The 23,712-nt window shown below is 35.5% G+C and overlaps 2 protein-coding genes and 1 long non-coding RNA gene across 7 annotated transcripts in view; 1 reads left to right on the plus strand and 2 right to left on the minus strand.

The window, feature by feature from the left end:
- Positions 1-7,922, minus strand: part of Nrx-IV (neurexin-4) — a 66,328-nt gene extending 58,406 nt beyond the window's left edge. For both annotated transcript variants that reach the window (XM_075308177.1, XM_075308176.1), the window contains exon 1: positions 7,440-7,922. In XM_075308177.1, the coding sequence (XP_075164292.1) occupies positions 7,440-7,515 (76 nt within the window). In that variant the 5' untranslated portion in view covers positions 7,516-7,922. The remainder of the gene's footprint in view (positions 1-7,439) is intronic.
- Positions 7,923-15,537: 7,615 nt separating this feature from the next.
- On the plus strand, positions 15,538-16,676 carry LOC142234609 (putative ATP-dependent RNA helicase DDX43). Of its 4 annotated transcripts, none has more exons than XM_075305766.1 (4): positions 15,538-15,658; positions 15,715-15,840; positions 15,932-16,147; positions 16,212-16,676. In XM_075305766.1, the coding sequence occupies exon 4, from the start codon at positions 16,212-16,214 to the stop codon at positions 16,536-16,538; it is 327 nt and encodes a 108-aa protein (XP_075161881.1). In that variant the 5' UTR covers positions 15,538-15,658; positions 15,715-15,840; positions 15,932-16,147; the 3' UTR covers positions 16,539-16,676. The 4 variants fall into 3 exon arrangements, with proteins under 4 accessions (XP_075161881.1, XP_075161883.1, XP_075161884.1 ...); XM_075305769.1 differs by having other exon boundaries at positions 16,231-16,676; XM_075305767.1 differs by having other exon boundaries at positions 15,599-15,840.
- A 1,380-nt stretch (positions 16,677-18,056) lies between these two features.
- LOC142234611 (uncharacterized) lies at positions 18,057-19,136 on the minus strand. Its single transcript, XR_012721666.1, has 2 exons — positions 19,026-19,136; positions 18,057-18,969 (listed from the first exon to the last, which is right to left on the minus strand). It is a non-coding gene; the product is annotated as an uncharacterized LOC142234611 (long non-coding RNA).
- Positions 19,137-23,712: the final 4,576 nt, after the last annotated feature.

Raw genomic sequence — 23,712 nt, forward strand, 5'->3', positions numbered from 1 at the left:
CTATATGGTATACATTATGCTTCACAATAAAAAGATTTAAATTCAGTTTCTTTAAAATAAGCGCAAATTAGGAAAAGGCTCTGCAGCCTTAGTTTATGTCAATTATAATGGTAGTGTAGTCTTGCTTGGTCTATTCGACCCTTGTTAATACCAGCCACAATACACAGGGTTGTATATTATGCAATAGTCCAATCAAACATGTTTATTTAATAATTAATAATCCCTGAGTTAGCAAGCAAGAAACCTTCAGGAATTAAAGAAAAAACAGACAGATACAAGTCCAGTCAAAAAGCTTCTCAACTAAATAAGAAACTTTCAAATCCAAAATTATCAAAAAAAATGCGTTGATGTAATGGATTAAATAGAAATTAGCTACAATGATACAATTGCAATATTGCAGTTGTTGATGATAGAGTTTGGTGACGTGATAGCAAACAATTGGAACAAGGATAATTTTGCGATATTATTGCAACTATAAAATTATCCACCCACTGAACAAAGAAATCCCAAAAAAGAACAATTAAAGTTCCAATAGAAATGGAAAAATGTTCAAATAAGGTAGTTGAGTCAAATAATATAAATTATTTGAACCAATTACACTAGTCTACAAAAAAATTGCATGTACACTTGATGAAAATCAACTTTTCTTATGTACTTTGAGCTGCTGAATTCGAAAAAAAAAATTATGGAAATTTTATGGAAGTTTAAGATAGTTGTTGCTTTCTATTGTTATGTTCGCCTGGTAGATTGTAGTTTAAAATAAAAAGTTTATTATGTTTTATGTACTTATAAAATGTTAATTGTTTAACTAAACTAATTAATTATAATAATGTTATAGATCAAATCGCCTCTGAAGAAGCAATTCTATAATAATTGCAAAATATTAGGAATGATGGATTAAAAATAAATAAAAGAAACTAAGATCTCAAGCTTAATAAAACTTTTGACATTTATTACAAAGAAAAAGATCGAATAAAACACCAAGAAACAAACATTTTTATGGAACAGTTTTTGAGATATCCCATTATTTTTAAATTTTCGCTCTTTTTTCACTACACACAATATATCTCGAGTTAGAAATGTCCGATTATAACTTTGTTGGTACTTAAATGAAAGGTAATAAGATGACGAATAATCGTGTGTAATTGGATCTGTGATAAGTTAAGTGGTTCAAAAATATCAATGCGAAAAATCAAAATTTCCAAAACAATCGTATTTTAAATTGGACCTTTACCGCCAGAAAAGTATAAAACATTTAAAAAAATGTTTCTCTTCATGGTCGTATAGACGATACTCTAACGTAAGTAATAAGACCAACTAGAAGAAAAACGACCGAAAAATGACAAAGTTATAAGCAATTGAATGATGTGAAATCATTCAAATATGAGCCACTCACCCACACAAAAATGCATTTCTCTGTGGCCGAGAGAAATTTTTGTGTGGTTGATTGACTCATATTTACATGATTTGCCATCGGATTTGTTCACTCAATTGCTTATAACTTTGTAATTTTTCGGTCGTTTTTCTTCTAGTTGGTCTTATTACTTACGTTAGAGTATCGTCTATACAACCATGAAGAGAATTTTTTTTGTAAATGTTTTATACTTTTCCATTGTAAAATACGATTTTTTTGAAAATTTTGACTTTTCGAAAATTTAAAAATAACGGGATATCTCAAAAACTGTTCCATAATAAATTTTAAACATTTTTTTCGAATTCAATTACAATTAAGACAGAATAATAGAATTTCCATGGGTATAAATTGGATAGAATTTAAAGGGTGTGAAGATAAATTCGCGAGTTAAATTCGTGGTTTGTCTCTTGGCTAAGCAAAAATTCAAATTTGTGGAACGAATTTAACTTTGTGGGATGAATTTAACTTGTGGAACGCATTCCAAAAAAATAGTTTTTCGTAAAAAGAGGCAAATTTGTGGTGGAAAAACTGCCAGACACCGTCAGTTATTTTATGTCTAGTCATACTATGCATTGGTGGTTTTATATCGTCGAAAAATTTATCCATAAGAGATAACCGCTAATAATTCTAAAGTCGTATAAAAATGTCAATATATCCTGAAGTAATGGACATAAGATGTTAAAATATAATAATAAAAACATCTAGGGGGTACCAAACTAAGATTCTTAAATAACTTCAAAAATTTGCTTACATTAAAAAATATTTCCAAATATCTATATATCCGATAACTGGTGCCACGATATCTGAAAAACTGTACATGAGACTTTTTAGTTTTTAATTTTGGTTTTTTGTAATAACCAATATCTATTACTTGCATTTGGTCTGGTCAATTCCTCTCAAATGGTTTCTTAGATATAGGAGATCCAATATCGGGGCTATTTATAGCCGATATTTGGCGATAATATAGCTCAAAATCTGTACATGAGACTTTTTATTTTTTAATTTTGATTTTTGATAGTAACCAATATCTATTACTTTCATTTGGTCTGGTCAATTCCTCTCAAATGGTTTCTTAGATATAGGAGATCCAATATTGGGGCTATATATAGCCGATATCTGGCGATAATATAGCTCAAAATCTGTACATGAAACTTTTTATTTTTTTAATTTTGATTTTTTTTAGTAACCAATATCTATTACTTGCATTTGATCTGGTCAATTCCTCTCAAATGGTTTCTTAGATATAGGAGATCCAATATTGGGGCTATATATAGCCGATATCTGGCGATAATATAGCTCAAAATCTGTACATGAGACTTTTTATTTTTTAATTTTGATTTTTGGTAGTAACCAATATCTATTACTTGCATTTGGTCTGGTCAATTCCTCTCAAATGGTTTCTTAGATATAGGAGATCCAATATTGGGGCTATATATAGCCGATATCTGGCGATAATATAGCTCAAAAACTGTACATGAGACTTTTTATTTTTTAAGTTTGATTTTTTGTAGTAACCAATATCTATTACTTGTATTTGGTCTGGTCAATTCCTCTCAAATGGTTTCTTAGATATAGGAGATCCAATATCGGGGCTATATATAGCCGATATCTGGCGACAATATAGCTCAAAATCTGTACATGAGACTTTTTCTTTTTTAATTTTGATTTTTGGTAGTAACCAATATCTATTACTTTCATTTGGTCTGGTCAATTCCTCTCAAATGATAATATAGCTCAAAGACTGTACATGAGACTTTTTATTTTTTAATTTTGATTTTTGGTAGTAACCAATATCTATTACTGGCATTTGGTCTGGTCAATTCCTCTCAAATAGTTTCGTAGATATAGGAGATCCAATATCGGGACTATATAGCCGATATCGGTGACGCTATATCTCAAATACCCTACATGAAAATTTTAATTTTTTAATTTTGGTTTTTGGTGCAGGCCAATATCTACCACTGGCATTTTGTCCGGTCAATTCCTCTCAAATGGCTCCTTAGGTATAGGCGATTTAATATCGCGGTTATATATAGCCGATATCTGATGACACTATACTGTGCACGAGATTTTTGAAGTTATTTAAGAATCTTAGTTTGGTACCCCTTAGATGTTTTTATTATTGTATTTTAACATCTTATGTCCATTACTTCAGGATATATTGACATTTTTATACGACTTTAGAATTATTAGCGGTTATCTCTTATGGATAAATTTTTCGACGATATAAAACCACCAATGCATGGTATGACTACACATAAAATAACTGACGGTTTTTGGCAGTTTTTCCACCACAAATTTGTCTGAATTTTTGAATTTGTTTGAATTTTGCTTAGCCAAGACACAAACCACGAATTTAACTCGCGAATTTATCTTCACACCCTTTAGAATTTATACCAGCGTGTCTGGTGTCTTCTTTGACGTTTTTAAGAACTGTTTCTAATTGGCAAGTCGTAAAAAATAAGATAATCGAGATTTTATATGGGCGCAATTAAGACCACCACGTAACATTCCTCACCAGTTGTTTTGGCATTCTGTTTTTTTTATTCATAATGATAAATAACAAAATAATTATCACAAACATTTGAATTGACGTTTTGATGCATCGTGTTTAATAACGTTTGTGGCGTTCTATTATATTGACAATATACCCAGGTTCAACTCACAGTCGGGGGTTTTTAAATTTCATAATTCAAAACTAAAACTGGGCCAGTTGCAAAAAATACAAAGTTATTTGAGTTAGAAAAGACTCTCACGCAATCTCACATCAGTCTCTTGAAATTTGGTACGTGAAACACGAATATGTTTCCTACCAACATCCATCAAATAAAATTGGAACATATGGATCCATAATAAAGCCCAAATATAAACCGATACGCTTTAAATTTAGTACATGATGTCTAAGAACCATGCAAAAATTGGTTCATATCGGTTTATATTTATATTTAGCCCCCATATAAACCTGTCCCTATATTAGACCTTTTGACTAGGAGTAAATTTCTTTGGATCTATCTAAACCGATCAAGAGCGAATGTGGCTTATATAGGTATTGCATCTGCTTTCTTTATTTAACATATCAAAAAGTGCCCGAAATTGGAGACAAAATGAAAAGGAGCCAGCAGCTCAAAAAAGAGCCAATTTGGCTCCATAGGGCCAGTAAGGACAACGCTGACTATATCCCTCTAAACACATGCAATTTTACGAATAATTTGCAGAATTTATGATAGCGTGAATAAAAAATATATAAAACTAGATTGGTTCTGAATGCAAACCGTAATTCGCCCATTTTTTTAACAAGTCATATCGCAAAAGTCATCCCAAATAGCACATTGATGTGATTTATCTCCAATTAAAAATACAATGATTTTATTTAATCCATCTAGATTTTTTTATGAAAATGTGTAATAGTAGCGCAAAATTAGAGCCGACTCTTGATTCTGATTTCAAAACCCTCATCTTCCACAGATTTCATACGCCACCCATTTACTTAAGAGCTATTTGGCTCTAAGAGAGCGGGAGAGTGCTTGTAACAATCTCCCAATTTACACATTTACTGACACTTTAAGAGAAATTCGAATTTTGTTTTGAAACTAACCCCATATATGAATCATCCATCAATGAATGTGGAGTTGTCAATGACTGTAGCTTTGAAATATTTCTGTATTTATTATATCTTCATAGTAATGTGTGTTTTCTAGGTTTAATAGTAGAATTCCTTGCTAATAAGCACTTTGTTTTTATTGGTATTTTTTTAGATTCTATACGACGATACCAAAATGCATGATGTATATACATACACTGTACAAGCAGAAGGTATTTGTAAAATCACCAAAGCCCATCTTAGGCGTTGTTTTGTATTTTTTGTTTTGTTAACCATATTCGTACAATTTGATAAAAGAGAAGAGACTATCCCTACTCCAACACTATAATATATGCTATATTTAGATTTTTTTTTGTTGATTCACGTTGATAGTAAAGCAGTATTTTCTTTGCCTCTAACATGATAGTTTCTATTTGTTATAACTTTTATTATGCCTTTCTTAAGACGCAAGAATAATTTCAAATAGCTTCTTTAAATGTTTGTGGGGAATTTGTGGACTATATAGGAGGAAGAAGTTATTTCCAGGCGGGTCTTCTATACCAATCCCATTAAACATTTCCAGGTTTGTAAATATTAGGAAAGTTATCAAAACAATAAAACGTGGGATGGGAAATTAGAAAAAGATAATCAAAACGTTTAAGAGTAAGAAATTTGGAACAGGGAATATCCTTATTAGCTGGAATAAGTATTTGTGGATGTTATTTGAACCTTTAGCCATATTTTGGCTTATTTGATTTGCACTTATATATTCTATACTTTTTCTAACAATTCATTCATATTGTTATTTAATTAAATGGTAAATTTATTTTGGATTTTATATATAATGAATTAGATGTAGTGGCAATGCGCTATTATTGGCCTTACTGGCTTATTGTATTGTATTAAATAAATAAAATAAATAAGACGAAATGTTCTTCGTCACAATACAATTTAGCATTATTTGAGTTCTTCACCAACAAAAAATACGGACATGGTTTTATAATGTTGTACATTTGTCTCAGAATCAATTGTGAGTTCCTTTAAAGTTGGACACAATTATCCATGTGTTCAAACTACAGTTCACAATTTAAAGCAAAGGTTAGGTTTAGTTAGGTACAGTGGCAGTCCGTTTAGGCTCACTTATAGCTCATTCACATTAGGCTCGATAGACTATTCGGTCCATTGTTCTCCCGTTCCAACACTGTTCTTATCGGCTATATCGTTTATTTTATTGAAACTATTAATGATATAATTAAAGATTGAATTGAGAATCAAAATCGTTTCGACCCTTTGATCATTTCTTAACATAAAGAGATCTATATTGTTCTCCCCTTTCAATTCATAGTCGACATTTCGATTTTTTGTCTTCTATGTAAGGAACATGTAATCAAAGGTGATTGGAGTATTGTAATTCAATATTTGAATATTTTATTGTAAATGCATTTTTTTCAATAAAACAACAATAAATGGTAATTCAGCCTAAAGGCATGGTCACACTAGGCAAATATTTGATCAGGACCATTTTCCAAATATCTGGAACAAATAACAAATATCATACCATGCTATTATATATCAACTAAAAACGTTTGCTGTTTTGACTGTGGCGACGAATTCTTTTTTGATTTCTGTCAAATATTTGCCCAGTGTGACTATACCATAAGTAAACTCAATCTTTGTTCGGAAAAAGACGTCCCGCTGAATTGAACAATTGTTCAAAAGCTTCGGCTTCCGTTAATCGGAATTATGACGCCGAAAGGCATTTGGGCCGAAAAAGCCGAATCTTCGATCTCCGATCTAGAATTCTAAAAAGTACGTGATTCTCAAAGTTGCTATAACAACAACATTGTATAATAGAATATTAGAAATGTCGAAAGCCAAAAACACTAGGCGGAAGCCCTGATGTTGAATTTATATTTTTGTGTACACTCATTTACACTAAATAAATAAATAAAATGAAATAAAAATGAATGAACTTTTTGAAAAGCTGAATTTAGGCTTTTCAAAATAACAAGAAATTTTAAATTTAGCGACAAATAAAAAAAAATTAGCGAAAATTAAAGAATGAATGAATGAAATACTATACAATCCCAACAAAAAAACATCTTACCACAGAGTGTGTTCCCCAATGCCCCTTGAAATGGAATATGAAATTGTCAATCCCCCTTGTTTATAAACACCAAAACTAATATTAACAGCAATTTTCAAAACAAAAATCATTAAGAGAAAGCAGGTGGTCTTACAAAATTCTGGCTCTTTCTCTTTTAATAGTTCTAAGAGCGGATCGATATCAGTTTCAGCGAAGTTTCGACTCTTTCCAGAGAACAAGTGTCAAGCCAACTTTGACAATTGGTATAAATAATAGTCATTGAGTACACGCCCAAGATTTGGAAATTAATGTCTTCAATTTGAACATTTTCATTTATTAAAAAGAAAAACTTAACTCACCAGCATTAACATTTCCCAATGAAGAAAATGAATAGAGGTCAAAGCAGAACAGGAAAGCTAAGAAAAAATTCCGCATTTTTGAAAATGCCCCGTGTCTACACACACACAACACAGCCAACACTTGCTTTTTCTGATGTAAATATGTATCAATTCTCAATTATTTCAGTGGTTGACTAAACACACAATTTTTTAAATACACATTTGTTTAATAGCGATATTATTGTTGCTTTGAAACTAAAAATAACACATTTCTGACAACTTATTCTCTTGCTGAGAAATAGAAGCGTATACACATAGTCTCCACATCAAATTTAGAGTACAGCTGGAGTAAAGATTATACCGAATCTGGTACTGGTGTAAAACCAGCTTTATTTTAACGACTTAAATAAAAAATATTTTTATCATGTGAAACTATAAGTATTTGAACGAGATTGAAGGCCGACGTCGACAAATTTCCCTTCCAGTTGGTAAGAAAGTACAAACAAGAATGAGAAATTGAGCAAAATTATAGGGATGACACAGTTGATATAAACCATTTATCGATAAATCTATGGAATTCTATTCGATTTGATTTCGATTATCAAATCAACCACGCCATTCAGGTTCAACTTATTAAGGTAGAAGCATCAAGCTAGCTGATTTCATTTTTTATTGTATCCCTGCCAACATTTTTTGAATTTGGGGGCGCTTCTGAGAATCCCCACTACGTCGAAAACAGTCGTATACGATATCCAAAACTCCTCGGAAAAGCGCCGTCACTATTGAGAAGTTGTACCACGCCAAGTTACTACAAAAAAGTATCGCATGAGTGCAATTATTAGGAGCCCTTCTGGATACATTTAGAAGGACGCCAATAAGAGCCCCTTCAAACAATCAGACAAAGTGAATTTTAAGATAGTTGTAAAAGAATCATTGTGGTCAAGTAAAACACGATTGTTTAGATGTTTATTAATTTTTTGAAAAAATTATAAATTCTCATAAATATAACATTTATAAGACTATCACATCACATTTACATTTTTATGCATTAATAAGAGATTGATGTTGAGTTACAAGTTGTAAGTTAAATGTTGTAGCGTCTATCAGCCAGTACTTTTATTCCCAATGGAGGCAGCGTGTCTGGAAAAATATTTAAAAAGCTATCACTTTATTCCATTTGGAAATTCAAAAATTGTTCACCAATTTACTTTTCACAATTTTAAGCGTAATAACTATGTTTTCAGCACCTTATTTTCGTTTTCATTGAAATAAATTATAATAAGCCAGTTGCGCTTGGGGTTGCACAAAATATAAAATGGCTCTTGTAACAATAGTGATGGCAAAATACTTTCATGCGAATAGTGATGGCAAAATACTATCACAGTTGGCGATTGTTGCAGTGTCACTTACGAGTCTGTGGTAGCGATGAGGATGAAATGGAACATTGAAATGCTGGCAGGGATAGAATTGAATATCGTAAGCTTAATGTGTAATGCGCTTTATGCGCTTTACAGACTATCAGCTATTCCGGACGACAGTGCTCGTGTCGAACATATCCCATATATTGTGCACATTATAAGTTAAGTCCGAAGGCATAATCGATACTGCTACATGTTTATGGGATCGATAACACATTTACCGATTATTTAGTCATCGCCGACAAGTCGTATCGAACCGACACAGTGTAAGATTCTTTACAAACACCGACATTCCGTCCGGAATAACTGATAGTCTGTAAAGCGCATTACAGACTATCAGTTATTCCGGACGACAGTGCTTGTGTCGAACATATCCCATATATTGTGCACATTATAAATTAAGTCCGAAGGCATAATCGATACTGCTGCATGTGTATGGATCGATAACACATTTACCGATTATTTAGTCATCGCCGACAAGTCGTATCGATCCGACACATTGCAAGATTCTTTACAAACACCGACATTCCGTCCGGAATAACTGATAGTCTGTAAAGCGCAAAAGTGCTAAGTCAACCTTTTACAAAAAAATGGATTGAGATTCAGATCGATAGAAAAATACAAAGTTTACCAAAAATAAATATAAAGGGGGATTTGTTAAGGGGATTTGATAACTTTTTTTTTTTAAAAAAACGCATAAAATTTGCAAAATCTCATCGGTTCTTTATTTGAAACGTTAGATTGGTCCATGACATTTACTTTTTGAAGATAATTTCATTTAAATGTTGACCGCGGCTGCGTCTTAGGTGGTCCATTCGGAAAGTCCAATTTTGGGCAACTTTTTCGAGCATTTCGGCCGGAATAGCCCGAATTTCTTCGGAAATGTTGTCTTCCAAAGCTGGAATAGTTGCTGGCTTATTTCTGTAGACTTTAGACTTGACGTAGCCCCACAAAAAATAGTCTAAAGGCGTCAAATCGCATGATCTTGGTGGCCAACTTACCGGTCCATTTCTTGAGATGAATTGTTCTCCGAAGTTTTCCCTCAAAATGGCCATAGAATCGCGAGCTGTGTGGCATGTAGCGCCATCTTGTTGAAACCACATGTCAACCAAGTTCAGTTCTTCCATTTTTGGCAACAAAAAGTTTGTTAGCATCGAACGATAGCGATCGCCATTCACCGTAACGTTGCGTCCAACAGCATCTTTGAAAAAATACGGTCCAATGATTCCACCAGCGTACAAACCACACCAAACAGTGCATTTTTCGGGATGCATGGGCAGTTCTTGAACGGCTTCTGGTTGCTCTTCACTCCAAATGCGGCAATTTTGCTTATTTACGTAGCCATTCAACCAGAAATGAGCCTCATCGCTGAACAAAATTTGTCGATAAAAAAGCGGATTTTCTGCCACTGATTTTGGTAATAAAATTCAATGATTTGCAAGCGTTGCTCGTTAGTAAGTCTATTCATGATGAAATGTCAAAGCATACTGAGCATCTTTCTCTTTGACACCATGTCTGAAATCCCACGTGATCTGTCAAATACTAATGCATGAAAATCCTAACCTCAAAAGAATCACCCTTTATTTTTCCAGGCACGCTGCCTCCATCCAAAATAGACGCTGCAATATGTATGGCTGATAGACGCTGCAATATGTAACTTGCTACTGGTAACTCAACGTCATTATTTTATTAATGCAAAAAATTATGTTAATTGTGATGAGATAAACCGAAAAATGTTATATTTATAAGAAATTATAAATGTTTAATCAAATCAATAAATGTTGGGATACCCCAATAAATTGTCACCAATTGTAAACACCATATGGCAACACTGGTGTGAGGATAGAAGACTGTCAACGATGATTCCTTTTTAGTGGTTCTTCTATAATATCCAACTAGGAAAAAAAAAAGACGTATTTTAATCCTCTGTATTACAAAGATTAGTGATTAAATATTAAAACACGGCATAGCCTTAAACTCCCATTTCTAAAGCTGTTTTATTATTTCTGATCGGCAGTCACAATCGTAACAGCTGGCGACGAGGAAAATCAAGAAAAGTCAAACTGGAAAAATAATTGATTTTTTTTGCAAGTCATTCAAAATGGCGACAATAAATGAAACAGTGGCTGATCTTCTTAAAAAACAGCAAGAAACCATCGAGAAACAACAACAATTGATGGAACGTTTGGTGGCACTACAAAATAATACAGCCAATGATGAATTTTTAGCGATACCCAAATCAAATACATCTGGTTCAGAAGTCTTGATGGATATATTGGCTAAGAACATTCGGGAATTTGTCTATGATCCAGGGGATAATCAGATTTTTGAATTGTGGTTTGAGCGATATGAGGACATCTTTGTAGTGGAAGATAAGCAATTAGACGAGGCAGCGAAGGTGCGGTTGTTGTTAAGGAAGGTCAGCGCAGCGGTTTTCGACAAATATAGGGATTATTTATTGCCCAAACACCCTCGTGACATTTCTTTTGCCACAACCATCGAAATTTTAAAGAAATTGTTTGGAAAAAAGGAATCTCAATTCTCTTTGCGCGTCAAGTGCATGCAATATCAAAATGGCGACGACGAAGATATTGTCACTTATGCCGCAAATGTGAACAATTTGCTTTAAGAAAATGTTCGATAGATAATTTCAAATGCCTCATGTTCGTAAATGGCTTGGGGAATAAACATCAAGAGGTTAAAGCGAGACTCTTAGCAATGTTTGATGCTGAAACCGAGCAGAACCCTCTGACAATAGATCACTTAGTTGCTGAAATAGAAAGACTAAAGTGTTTGAAAAACGATGTTGCGTTGGGCGAACACGAACAAATTCATGCTGTTCAAACAAATAAGCAGTATCATTCCAACACAAACAAAAACTGGATGGAAGAACCAAAACGTCCATGTTGGCAATGCGACAGCATGCACTTTGTTGTTGATTGCCATTATACAAATCATAAGTGCCGGCAATGTGGTAAAATGGGTCACAAGGAGGGGTACTGCTCATGTTTTCAAAATAAACCACCAAAACGCAATATTGAAGGTCCTAGCTGGGAAAAGAAAAATAAAAATAGGCGAACCAACATCAATTGGGTTTATTCCACAAATGTTAATTCTAATAACAGGCGGTTTGTATCAATGTTGGTCAATGGTATCGACATAAAACTTCAACATGATACAGGCTCTGACCTAACAATAATATCCAAAGCGACTTGCGTGAAGATACCGACGTAGGTAACTTTTTTAATTACAACAACCACCGAAATAACAGGGTGACACAGAGTTGCAAAAACCATATAAAATGCAAATAGTACGGAATTTATCAACTGTGGTGCCCACAAAAATTATGGAAAAACAAAATATGACCACAAATTTAGCGAATATAATGAATAAAGATATGTTTAACAAAATTATTAATGTTTAGATGTGAAGGTATTACTACCACAAATTGTTTAAACTGTGATTTAAAACAGTATGTGCACCCTTTCCGCGTAAAACAAGAGGACAACCTCAAGCACAAACTTCGCTCCTGGTGCCAAAATAATAGCTTCGTTCAAAATTCCGCTAATGTGACATCAAAGTGGAGGTCATTACCTACATTTTGATGTATGTCATGAGTTCCAACAGTGTTTTTGGACGAAGATATCCTGGATTCCAAGTTTTCAACTGGGGGAGGCAGAACATAGATTCTACCATGGAAGCCAGGAACGGACTTCGTTCAAAATTCCGCTAATGGGACATCAAAGTGGAGGTCATTACCTACATTTTGATGTATGGCATGTGTTCCAACAGTGTTTTTTTACGAAGATATCCCTGATTCCAAGTTTTCAACTGGGGGAGGCAGAACATAGATTCTACCATGGAAGCCAGGAACGGACTTCGTTCAAAATTCCGCTAATGGGACATCAAAGTGGAGGTCATTACCTACATTTTGATGTATGGCATGTGTTCCAACAGTGTTTTTTTACGAAGATATCCCTGATTCCAAGTTTTCCACTGGGGGGCAGAACATAGATTGTACCATGGAAGCCAGGAACGGACTTCGTTCAAAATTCCGCTAATGGGACATCAAAGTGGAGGTCACTACCTACATTTTGAGGTATGTCATGTGTTCCAACAGTGTTTTTGAACGAAGATATCCCTGATTCCAAGTTTTCCACTGGGGGGCAGAATATAGATTCTACCATGGAAGCCAGGAACGGACTTCGTTCAAAATTCCGCTAATGGGACATCAAAGTGGAGGTCATTACCTACATTTTGATGTATGGCATGTGTTCCAACAGTGTTTTTTTACGAAGATATCCCTGATTCCAAGTTTTCCACTGGGGGGCAGAACATAGATTCTACCATGGAAGCCAGGAACGGACTTCGTTCAAAATTCCGCTAATGGGACATCAAAGTGGAGGTCATTACCTACATTTTGATGTATGGCATGTGTTCCAACAGTGTTTTTTTACGAAGATATCCCTGATTCCAAGTTTTCCACTGGGGGGCAGAACATAGATTCTACCATGGAAGCCAGGAACGGACTTCGTTCAAAATTCCGCTAATGGGACATCAAAGTGGAGGTCATTACCTACATTTTGATGTATGACATGTGTTCCAACAGTGTTTTTTTACGAAGATATCCTGGATTCCAAGTTTTCCACTGGGGGGCAGAACATAGATTCTACCATGGAAGCCAGGAACGGACTTCGTTCAAAATTCCGCTAATGGGACATCAAAGTGGAGGTCATTACCTACATTTTGATGTATGGCATGTGTTCCAACAGTGTTTTTTTACGAAGATATCCTGGATTCCAAGTTTTCAACTGGGGGAGGCAGAACATAGATTCTACCATGGAAGCCAGGAACGGACTTCGTTCAAAATTCCGCTAATGGGACATCAAAGTGGAGGTCATTACCTACATTTTGATGTATGGCATGTGTTCCAACAGTGTTTTTTTACGAAGATATCCCTGATTCCAAGTTTTCAACTGGGGGAGGCAGAACATAGATTCTACCATGGAAGCCAGGAACGGACTTCGTTCAAAATTCCGCTAATGGGACATCAAAGTGGAGGTCATTACCTACATTTTGATGTATGGCATGTGTTCCAACAGTGTTTTTTTACGAAGATATCCCTGATTCCAAGTTTTCCACTGGGGGGCAGAACATAGATTGTACCATGGAAGCCAGGAACGGACTTCGTTCAAAATTCCGCTAATGGGACATCAAAGTAGAGGTCATTACCTACATTTTGATGTATGTCATGAGTTCCAACAGTGTTTTTGGACGAAGATATCCCTGATTCCAAGTTTTCCACTGGGGGGCAGAACATAGATTCTACCATGGAAGCCAGGAACGGACTTCGTTCAAAATTCCGCTAATGGGACATCAAAGTGGAGGTCATTACCTACATTTTGATGTATGGCATGTGTTCCAACAGTGTTTTTTTACGAAGATATCCCTGATTCCAAGTTTTCCACTGGGGGGCAGAACATAGATTCTACCATGGAAGCCAGGAACGGACTTCGTTCAAAATTCCGCTAATGGGACATCAAAGTAGAGGTCATTACCTACATTTTGATGTATGGCATGTGTTCCAACAGTGTTGTTGAACGAAGATATCCCTGATTCCAAGTTTTCCACTGGGGGCAGAACATAGATTGTACCATGGAAGCCAGGAACGGACTTCGTTCAAAATTCCGCTAATGGGACATCAAAGTGGAGGTCACTACCTACATTTTGAGGTATGTCATGTGTTCCAACAGTGTTTTTGAACGAAGATATCCCTGATTCCAAGTTTTCCACTGGGGGGCAGAATATAGATTCTACCATGGAAGCCAGGAACGGACTTCGTTCAAAATTCCGCTAATGGGACATCAAAGTGGAGGTCATTACCTACATTTTGATGTATGGCATGTGTTCCAACAGTGTTTTTTTACGAAGATATCCCTGATTCCAAGTTTTCCACTGGGGGGCAGAACATAGATTCTACCATGGAAGCCAGGAACGGACTTCGTTCAAAATTCCGCTAATGGGACATCAAAGTGGAGGTCATTACCTACATTTTGATGTATGGCATGTGTTCCAACAGTGTTTTTTTACGAAGATATCCCTGATTCCAAGTTTTCCACTGGGGGGCAGAACATAGATTCTACCATGGAAGCCAGGAACGGACTTCGTTCAAAATTCCGCTAATGGGACATCAAAGTGGAGGTCATTACCTACATTTTGATGTATGACATGTGTTCCAACAGTGTTTTTTTACGAAGATATCCCTGATTCCAAGTTTTCCACTGGGGGGCAGAACATAGATTCTACCATGGAAGCCAGGAACGGACTTCGTTCAAAATTCCGCTAATGGGACATCAAAGTGGAGGTCATTACCTACATTTTGATGTATGGCATGTGTTCCAACAGTGTTTTTTTACGAAGATATCCCTGATTCCAAGTTTTCCACTGGGGGGCAGAACATAGATTGTACCATGGAAGCCAGGAACGGACTTCGTTCAAAATTCCGCTAATGGGACATCAAAGTGGAGGTCATTACCTACATTTTTATGTACGCCATGTGCTCCAAGAGTGTTTTTGGACGAAGATATCCCGGTTTCCATTTTTGACACCTTGAAATCACATTGAGAATGTTTCTCAATGTGAAGGTTCAATTATTTTCAATAAAAATGCATTCATGAAGAAAACGTGGTAACAATGAAATTCGAAAGTTTTGGCAACTCCGGTGGATTGGTTTGTTGTCGTGCAAAATTTAGAATGATAAAATAATTTTATTTATTATTTTATTAAAAATGAAGATCTCACGGTACAGCACAAACAGAAATGGTAAACATATTAGAGTTTTTATTGTTCGCTATGTTGTACATCAAAATATTCCACAGTCATAGCGTTTTGGCGCCAAAACGTGAATTGGCATGCAAATTGTGAAAGAAGGGAACAACAGAATTCATTCAGGAATATGATTTATGGAGAAGGCAATCGCCGTGAACAAATTGGATGTGTTGGAGGTAGTATGGAAATTATTATCTGCACTCCTGATCGTTTAAATTGTACAAGCGAATTTTATTGACACAGCCACTATTACTTATCTATTTTTAGATGAAGCTCATCGTATTTTGGATATGGGTTTTGAACCTCAGATTCGGAAGATATCATTGGATATACGGCCCGATAAACAACCCGTAATGACAAGTGCTAGGAGTCCGACATTTTACCGACGGTTATTTGAACAATCCCATACCGGTGCGTGATGTATCATTGGATTTGGTCGAGCAAACAATCGAAATTGTTGAAGAGAATGAAAAATTCTATTTGGTAAAGATTTTTATTAAATATGTGGAAGCTTTAGCTGATGATTTGTCTAATGATTTAAAATTAGATGGTTTTCGCTATTGCAGATATTATCTCTGGTGAAGTAAACAATCTTATGGCAACTGATATCGCCTCACGTGGCCTGGCCATAGAAGATATAACCCATGTCATCAATTTCCAGTTCCGAAATATCGAAGAATACAGTAACAGTGCTATATTTAGTTATAAAACTCGATCCGATTGGGGCATAGCATCGGAATTAATTCCTATACCTGAAGAAGCTGGTCAGGATATACCATCTGACTCCCGACCATGGCTGAACCTTTTGCTAAAACCAAAGAACGTTGTGCTGAAGAAGCACATAAATTTAATCGAACGCAATGTGGCAGAGTAGGCGTAAGTTATGGCGGTCGTAGTGGTAGTAAATAACATGGAAAATCTTCCAAACGACCTATGAATTAGCACAAACATTTTTATTGATTTTCTGTTGGATTCCATAAAAATCTATTACATATTCATTAGTAACGTTAAAGGTGATTTTTTATTAAAATATGTATATAGTAACATTTTTGCTGTTAAAGGTGGGTACTATGTTCGGTTTTCGAGTTGAAAATCATTTTATTTTCTCGATTACTTTTTCTAAAATAATCAAAATTGTAAATGAAAACAAACATAATTCTGCTAAAGCTTGACGAAATCTCGTTAAAAAATAAAATGCGCACCAATTAAATTTAATTATCTTCTTCAAATTAAACTATTTTAATGAAGTAACCACGAAAATTTCAACGGGAAAACCGAACATAGTACAGACCTTAAGATGAAAGTTTTAGATTTGTATAAACAAATATAAAGAGAATCTCCTTCCATTCGAGTTTATGAATTAAAACTAAACAAAATTTCTTTACGTTACTTCTTTAATTTAATTTATATACTTTTTTAATTGGGCATAAAAAATACTTGATTAAAAAATTAATTCATTTCATAAGAAAATTTGAATTAATTTTTTAATTGATTCAATTAAAAATTTAATTGATGTTGATTGCAAAACTCTATACATTTTTTAATTAAAAACGTAACTATTTTCTATTACTTTCTTGACTGACTGTGTTTTAAGTTTGATTAAAAAATTGATAGATTAATTAAATTTTTAATAGTTTGTTGACTTAAAGATTTTGTCTTCCAATTTTTTGACAAAAGGTTAGGTTAAGGTTAAATAAAACTCAAATAAAAACATCTGGAGTTTTTTCATTCCAGACTAAAACCAAATATATATTTTAATAAAATTAAAAACTATTTCTAAATAAAAACAAAACTTTTCTTCGGACATAATTAGTTTCTATGTACATACTAGAATCATAAAATTTTGGCTCAAATTCAAAGATGAATTCAACTATATTTATAGTCGAAACATTCTATGAATTTTTATGAATGTTTCGATTGTGATAAATCGTTTGAATTTTTATAAAATTACAAAAAAATAATTTCATCTAAAGGTGGGTACTATGTTCGGTTTTCGAGTTGAAAATCACTTTATTTTCGCGATTACTTTTCCTGAAATAATCAAAATTATAAATGAAAACAAACATATTCCTGTAAAGTCTTGCCGAAATCTAGAGGAACAAGAAACTGTGCATCAATTGAGTTAATTTAAAGGTGAGTGCTATGTTCGGTTTTTCCACCAAAACACTAAAAGTGCAAAAATATATATGAATTCGATTATATTTTTATGTCTGGTCAAATTATGGATGGAAAAGATCCAAGGCGTTGATTGCGAAACATATAATATTTCAAATTTAATTGATTAAAAAAAGTAACCGTGAAAATGAGCTGGTTTTCAGCTTGAAAACTGAACATAGTACTTACCTTAGCCGCTAATATCAATGTAAATAATTAAAGTAAAAGCAGATTTAAATATTTTTGAAAGGGGAAGTTTATTTTCTTTAATATGAATTAACATCGAAAAGTAACTATGAAAAATTACTATTTCGGCCGATAGTGCGAACATAATGCCGACCTTAAAGGCCATTATTAAGTTGGAATTATCGCGCTAAATTGGCCATTTTTTCATGGTTACTTTTCTTTAATAATCCATTTCACCGAAAATAAACATTTTCGATTTTTGCATTGGATCATTCCCCATCAAGGGGTATCCCACCTGTTCTGGTTTACGAATTCGCAAAATGCAAAATTTTCCTCTTTCGCTAGTTTCCGAACCACAATGATATATAATACGAAATTTTTATATACTTTTCCTATGGATAAGGAAATTAAAAGGAAGAAATTTCTTGGCAAAATATGAAGTAGTTCAGAAGTTATTTACAGATAAAAATTTTGCGTTTTGCGAATTCGTAAACCAGAACATGGGGGAAATAATCAAAATTATACATGAAAACAAACATATTTCTTTTAAATCTTGACGAAACCTCAATGACAAAGAACGTGTGTATCAATGAAGCTATTTTAAAAAAGTAACGACGAAAATTTCAGCGCGAAAAGTACCGGCAAAAAAAGTTTGCTAAAACAGCTGTTTTTGTCTGCTGAAAAAGCGGCCAATGTACAAACATTCGCTAGTTGAAACAGCAAAACTCAATATCTATGGATTTATGACAAATGCGAAAATACACCTTTAAGGGGTCCCAAAAACTTCTGTAGAAAACATGTGGAAAATTTTTAATATTTATGTGATAGACCTTTTCAATAGCTTATTTTTCTACTTTGTTCACGGCGATTGCCTTCTCCATAAATCATATTCCTGAATGAATTCTGTTGTTCCCTTCTTTCACAATTTGCATGCCAATTCGCGTTTTGGCGCCAAAACGCTATGACTGTGGAATATTTTGATGTACAACATAGCGAACAATAAAAACTCTAATATGTTTACCATTTCTGTTTGTGCTGTACCGTGAGATCTTCATTTTTAATAAAATAATAAATAAAATTATTTTATCATTCTAAATTTTGCACGACAACAAACCAATCCACCGGAGTTGCCAAAACTTTCGAATTTCATTGTTACCACGTTTTCTTCATGAATGCATTTTTATTGAAAATAATTGAACCTTCACATTGAGAAACATTCTCAATGTGATTTCAAGGTGTCAAAAATGGAAACCGGGATATCTTCGTCCAAAAACACTCTTGGAGCACATGGCGTACATAAAAATGTAGGTAATGACCTCCACTTTGATGTCCCATTAGCGGAATTTTGAACGAAGTCCGTTCCTGGCTTCCATGGTAGAATCTATGTTCTGCCCCCAGTGGAAAACTTGGAATCAGGGATATCTTCGTTCAAAAACACTGTTGGAACACATGACATACATCAAAATGTAGGTAATGACCTCCACTTTGATGTCCCATTAGCGGAATTTTGAACGAAGTCCGTTCCTGGCTTCCATGGTAGAATCTATGTTCTGCCCCCCCAGTGGAAAACTTGGAATCAGGGATATCTTCGTTCAAAAACACTGTTGGAACACATGACATACATCAAAATGTAGGTAATGACCTCCACTTTGATGTCCCATTAGCGGAATTTTGAACGAAGTCCGTTCCTGGCTTCCATGGTAGAATCTATGTTCTGCCCCTCCCAGTTGAAAACTTGGAATCAGGGATATCTTCGTAACAAAACACTGTTGGAACACATGCCATACATCAAAATGTAGGTAATGACCTCCACTTTGATGTCCCATTAGCGGAATTTTGAACGAAGTCCGTTCCTGGCTTCCATGGTACAATCTAGCAAATGGCCCATAGTGGAAAACTTGCAATCCAGGATATCTTCGTCCAAAAACACTGTTGGAACACATGCCATACATCAAAATGTAGGTAATGACATCCACTTTGATGTCCCATTAGCGGAATTTTGAACGAAGTCCGTTCCTGGCTTCCATGGTAGAATCTATGTTCTGCCCCCCAGTGGAAAACTTGGAATCAGGGATATCTTCGTAAAAAAACACTGTTGGAACACATGTCATACATCAAAATGTAGGTAATGACCTCCACTTTGATGTCCCATTAGCGGAATTTTGAACGAAGTCCGTTCCTGGCTTCCATGGTAGAATCTATGTTCTGCCCCCCAGTGGAAAACTTGGAATCAGGGATATCTTCGTAAAAAAACACTGTTGGAACACATGCCATACATCAAAATGTAGGTAATGACCTCCACTTTGATGCCCCATTAGCGGAATTTTGAACGAAGTCCGTTCCTGGCTTCCATGGTAGAATCTATGTTCTGCCCCCCAGTGGAAAACTTGGAATCAGGGATATCTTCGTTCAAAAACACTGTTGGAACACATGACATACATCAAAATGTAGGTAATGACCTCCACTTTGATGTCCCATTAGCGGAATTTTGAACGAAGTCCGTTCCTGGCTTCCATGGTAGAATCTATGTTCTGCCCCCCCCCCCCAGTTGAAAACTTGGAATCAGGGATATCTTCGTAACAAAACACTGTTGGAACACATGTCATACATCAAAATGTAGGTAATGACCTCCACTTTGATGTCCCATTAGCGGAATTTTGAACGAAGTCCGTTCCTGGCTTCCATGGTAGAATCTATGTTCTGCCACCCAGTGGAAAACTTGGAATCAGGGATATCTTCGTAACAAAACACTGTTGGAACACATGCCATACATCAAAATGTAGGTAATGACCTCCACTTTGATGCCCCATTAGCGGAATTTTGAACGAAGTCCGTTCCTGGCTTCCATGGTAGAATCTATGTTCTGCCACCCAGTGGAAAACTTGGAATCAGGGATATCTTCGTTCAAAAACACTGTTGGAACACATGACATACATCAAAATGTAGGTAATGACCTCCACTTTGATGTCCCATTAGCGGAATTTTGAACGAAGTCCGTTCCTGGCATCCATGGTAGAATCTATGTTCTGCCCCCCAGTGGAAAACTTGGAATCAGGGATATCTTCGTTCAAAAACACTGTTGGAACACATGACATACATCAAAATGTAGGCAATGACCTCCACTTTGATGTCCCATTAGCGGAATTTTGAACGAAGTCCGTTCCTGGCTTCCATGGTAGAATCTATGTTCTGCCCCCCCCCCAGTTGAAAACTTGGAATCAGGGATATCTTCGTAACAAAACACTGTTGGAACACATGCCATACATCAAAATGTAGGTAATGACCTCCACTTTGATGTCCCATTAGCGGAATTTTGAACGAAGTCCGCTCCTGGCTTCCATGGTAGAATCTATGTTCTGCCCCCCCAGTGGAAAACTTGGAATCAGGGATATCTTCGTAAAAAAACACTGTTGGAACACATGTCATACATCAAAATGTAGGTAATGACCTCCACTTTGATGTCCCATTAGCGGAATTTTGAACGAAGTCCGTTCCTGGCTTCCATGGTACAATCTAGCAAATGGCCCATAGTGGAAAACTTGCAATCCAGGATATCTTCGTCCAAAAACACTGTTGGAACACATGCCATACATCAAAATGTAGGTAATGACCTCCACTTTGATGTCCCATTAGCGGAATTTTGAACGAAGTCCGCTCCTGGCTTCCATGGTAGAATCTATGTTCTGCCCCCCCAGTGGAAAACTTGGAATCAGGGATATCTTCGTAAAAAAACACTGTTGGAACACGTGACATACATCAAAATGTAGGTAATGACCTCCACTTTGATGTCCCATTAGCGGAATTTTGAACGAAGTCCGTTCCTGGCTTCCATGGTACAATCTAGCACATGGCCCATAGTGGAAAACTTGCAATCCAGGATATCTTCGTCCAAAAACACTGTTGGAACACATGCCATACATCAAAATGTAGGTAATGACCTCCACTTTGATGTCCCATTAGCGGAATTTTGAACGAAGTCCGTTCCTGGCTTCCATGGTACAATCTAGCAAATGGCCCATAGTGGAAAACTTGCAATCCAGGATATCTTCGTCCAAAAACACTGTTGGAACACATGCCATACATCAAAATGTAGGTAATGATATCCACTTTGATGTCCCATTAGCGGAATTTTGAACGAAGTCCGTTCCTGGCTTCCATGGTAGAATCTATGTTCTGCCACCCAGTGGAAAACTTGGAATCAGGGATATCTTCGTAAAAAAACACTGTTGGAACACATGTCATACATCAAAATGTAGGTAATGACCTCCACTTTGATGTCCCATTAGCGGAATTTTGAACGAAGTCCGTTCCTGGCTTCCATGGTAGAATCTATGTTCTGCCCCCCCCCGCCCCCCCAGTTGAAAACTTGGAATCAGGGATATCTTCGTAACAAAACACTGTTGGAACACATGCCATACATCAAAATGTAGGTAACGACCTCCACTTTGATGTCCCATTAGCGGAATTTCGAACGAAGTCCGCTCCTGGCTTCCATGGTAGAATCTATGTTCTGCCATCCAGTGGAAAACTTGGAATCAGCGATATCTTCGTAAAAAAAACACTGTTGGAACACATGCCATACATCAAAATGTAGGTAATGACCTCCACTTTGATGTCCCATTAGCGGAATTTTGAACGAAGTCCGTTCCTGGCTTCCATGGTACAATCTAGCAAATGGCCCATAGTGGAAAACTTGCAATCCAGGATATCTTCGTCCAAAAACACTGTTGGAACACATGCCATACATCAAAATGTAGGTAATGACCTCCACTTTGATGTCACATTAGTGGAATTTTGAACGAAGCTATTATTTTGGCACCAGGAGCGAAGTTTGTGGTTGAGGTTGTCCTCTTGTTTTACGCGGAAAGGGTGCACATACTGTTTTAAATCACAGTTTAAACAATTTGTGGTAGTAATACCTTCACATCTAAACATTAATAATTTTGTTAAACATATCTTTATTCATTATATTCGCTAAATTTGTGGTCATATTTTGTTTTTCCATAGTTTTTGTGGGCACCACAGTTGATAAATTCCGTACTATTTGCATTTTATATGGTTTTTGCAACTCTGTGTCTCCCTGTTATTTCGGTGGTTGTTGTAATTAAAAAAGTTACCTACGTCGGTATCTTCACGCAAGTCCAAAGCGACTTGGGTGAAAATTGGTAAACCTGTTCTGCGACCATCTCGACGCAAGCCGACAGATGCTTCGGCAAACCAAATTAAAATAATGGGTGAATTCAGCGCTGATGTTAAATTGAACAACAAAAACAAAACATGCACAATAGCAGTTTCACCCAGAGAATGAATCCGCCGAGTCGAGCCGCCGATTTTAGCCGTCGCCGACCCGTTTTTAGCAGTCGACGCCGCCGCCGAATATGTCGACTCATCTCGACTCAAATTTAGCCGCCAATTAATCTAAAATATTGATTTATATCAGAAAAATTAAATAATATTTGCTATAGTTTTTGCCAAAATTTTGAACTTTCCACCTTCAATCAATTAGTATCAAGTTGATGTAATAGTTTTATAAAAATTTAGCTCAAAAAATTTGAATGTAATGTAAATTTCATTGTAAGATTGGTTGTACAACTAATCTCATTACAATTCGGAAAACTTCAAATTGATTTTATAATAGATAATTTTGCGCCGCCGAATAGACAATTTTTTATCGGCTTAGCCGGCAAGTCGCCGCCGCCGGAGGCAAA

This window comes from Haematobia irritans, chromosome 4, assembly GCF_050003625.1.
Source record: "Haematobia irritans isolate KBUSLIRL chromosome 4, ASM5000362v1, whole genome shotgun sequence".
NCBI lineage: Eukaryota > Metazoa > Arthropoda > Insecta > Diptera > Muscidae > Haematobia > Haematobia irritans.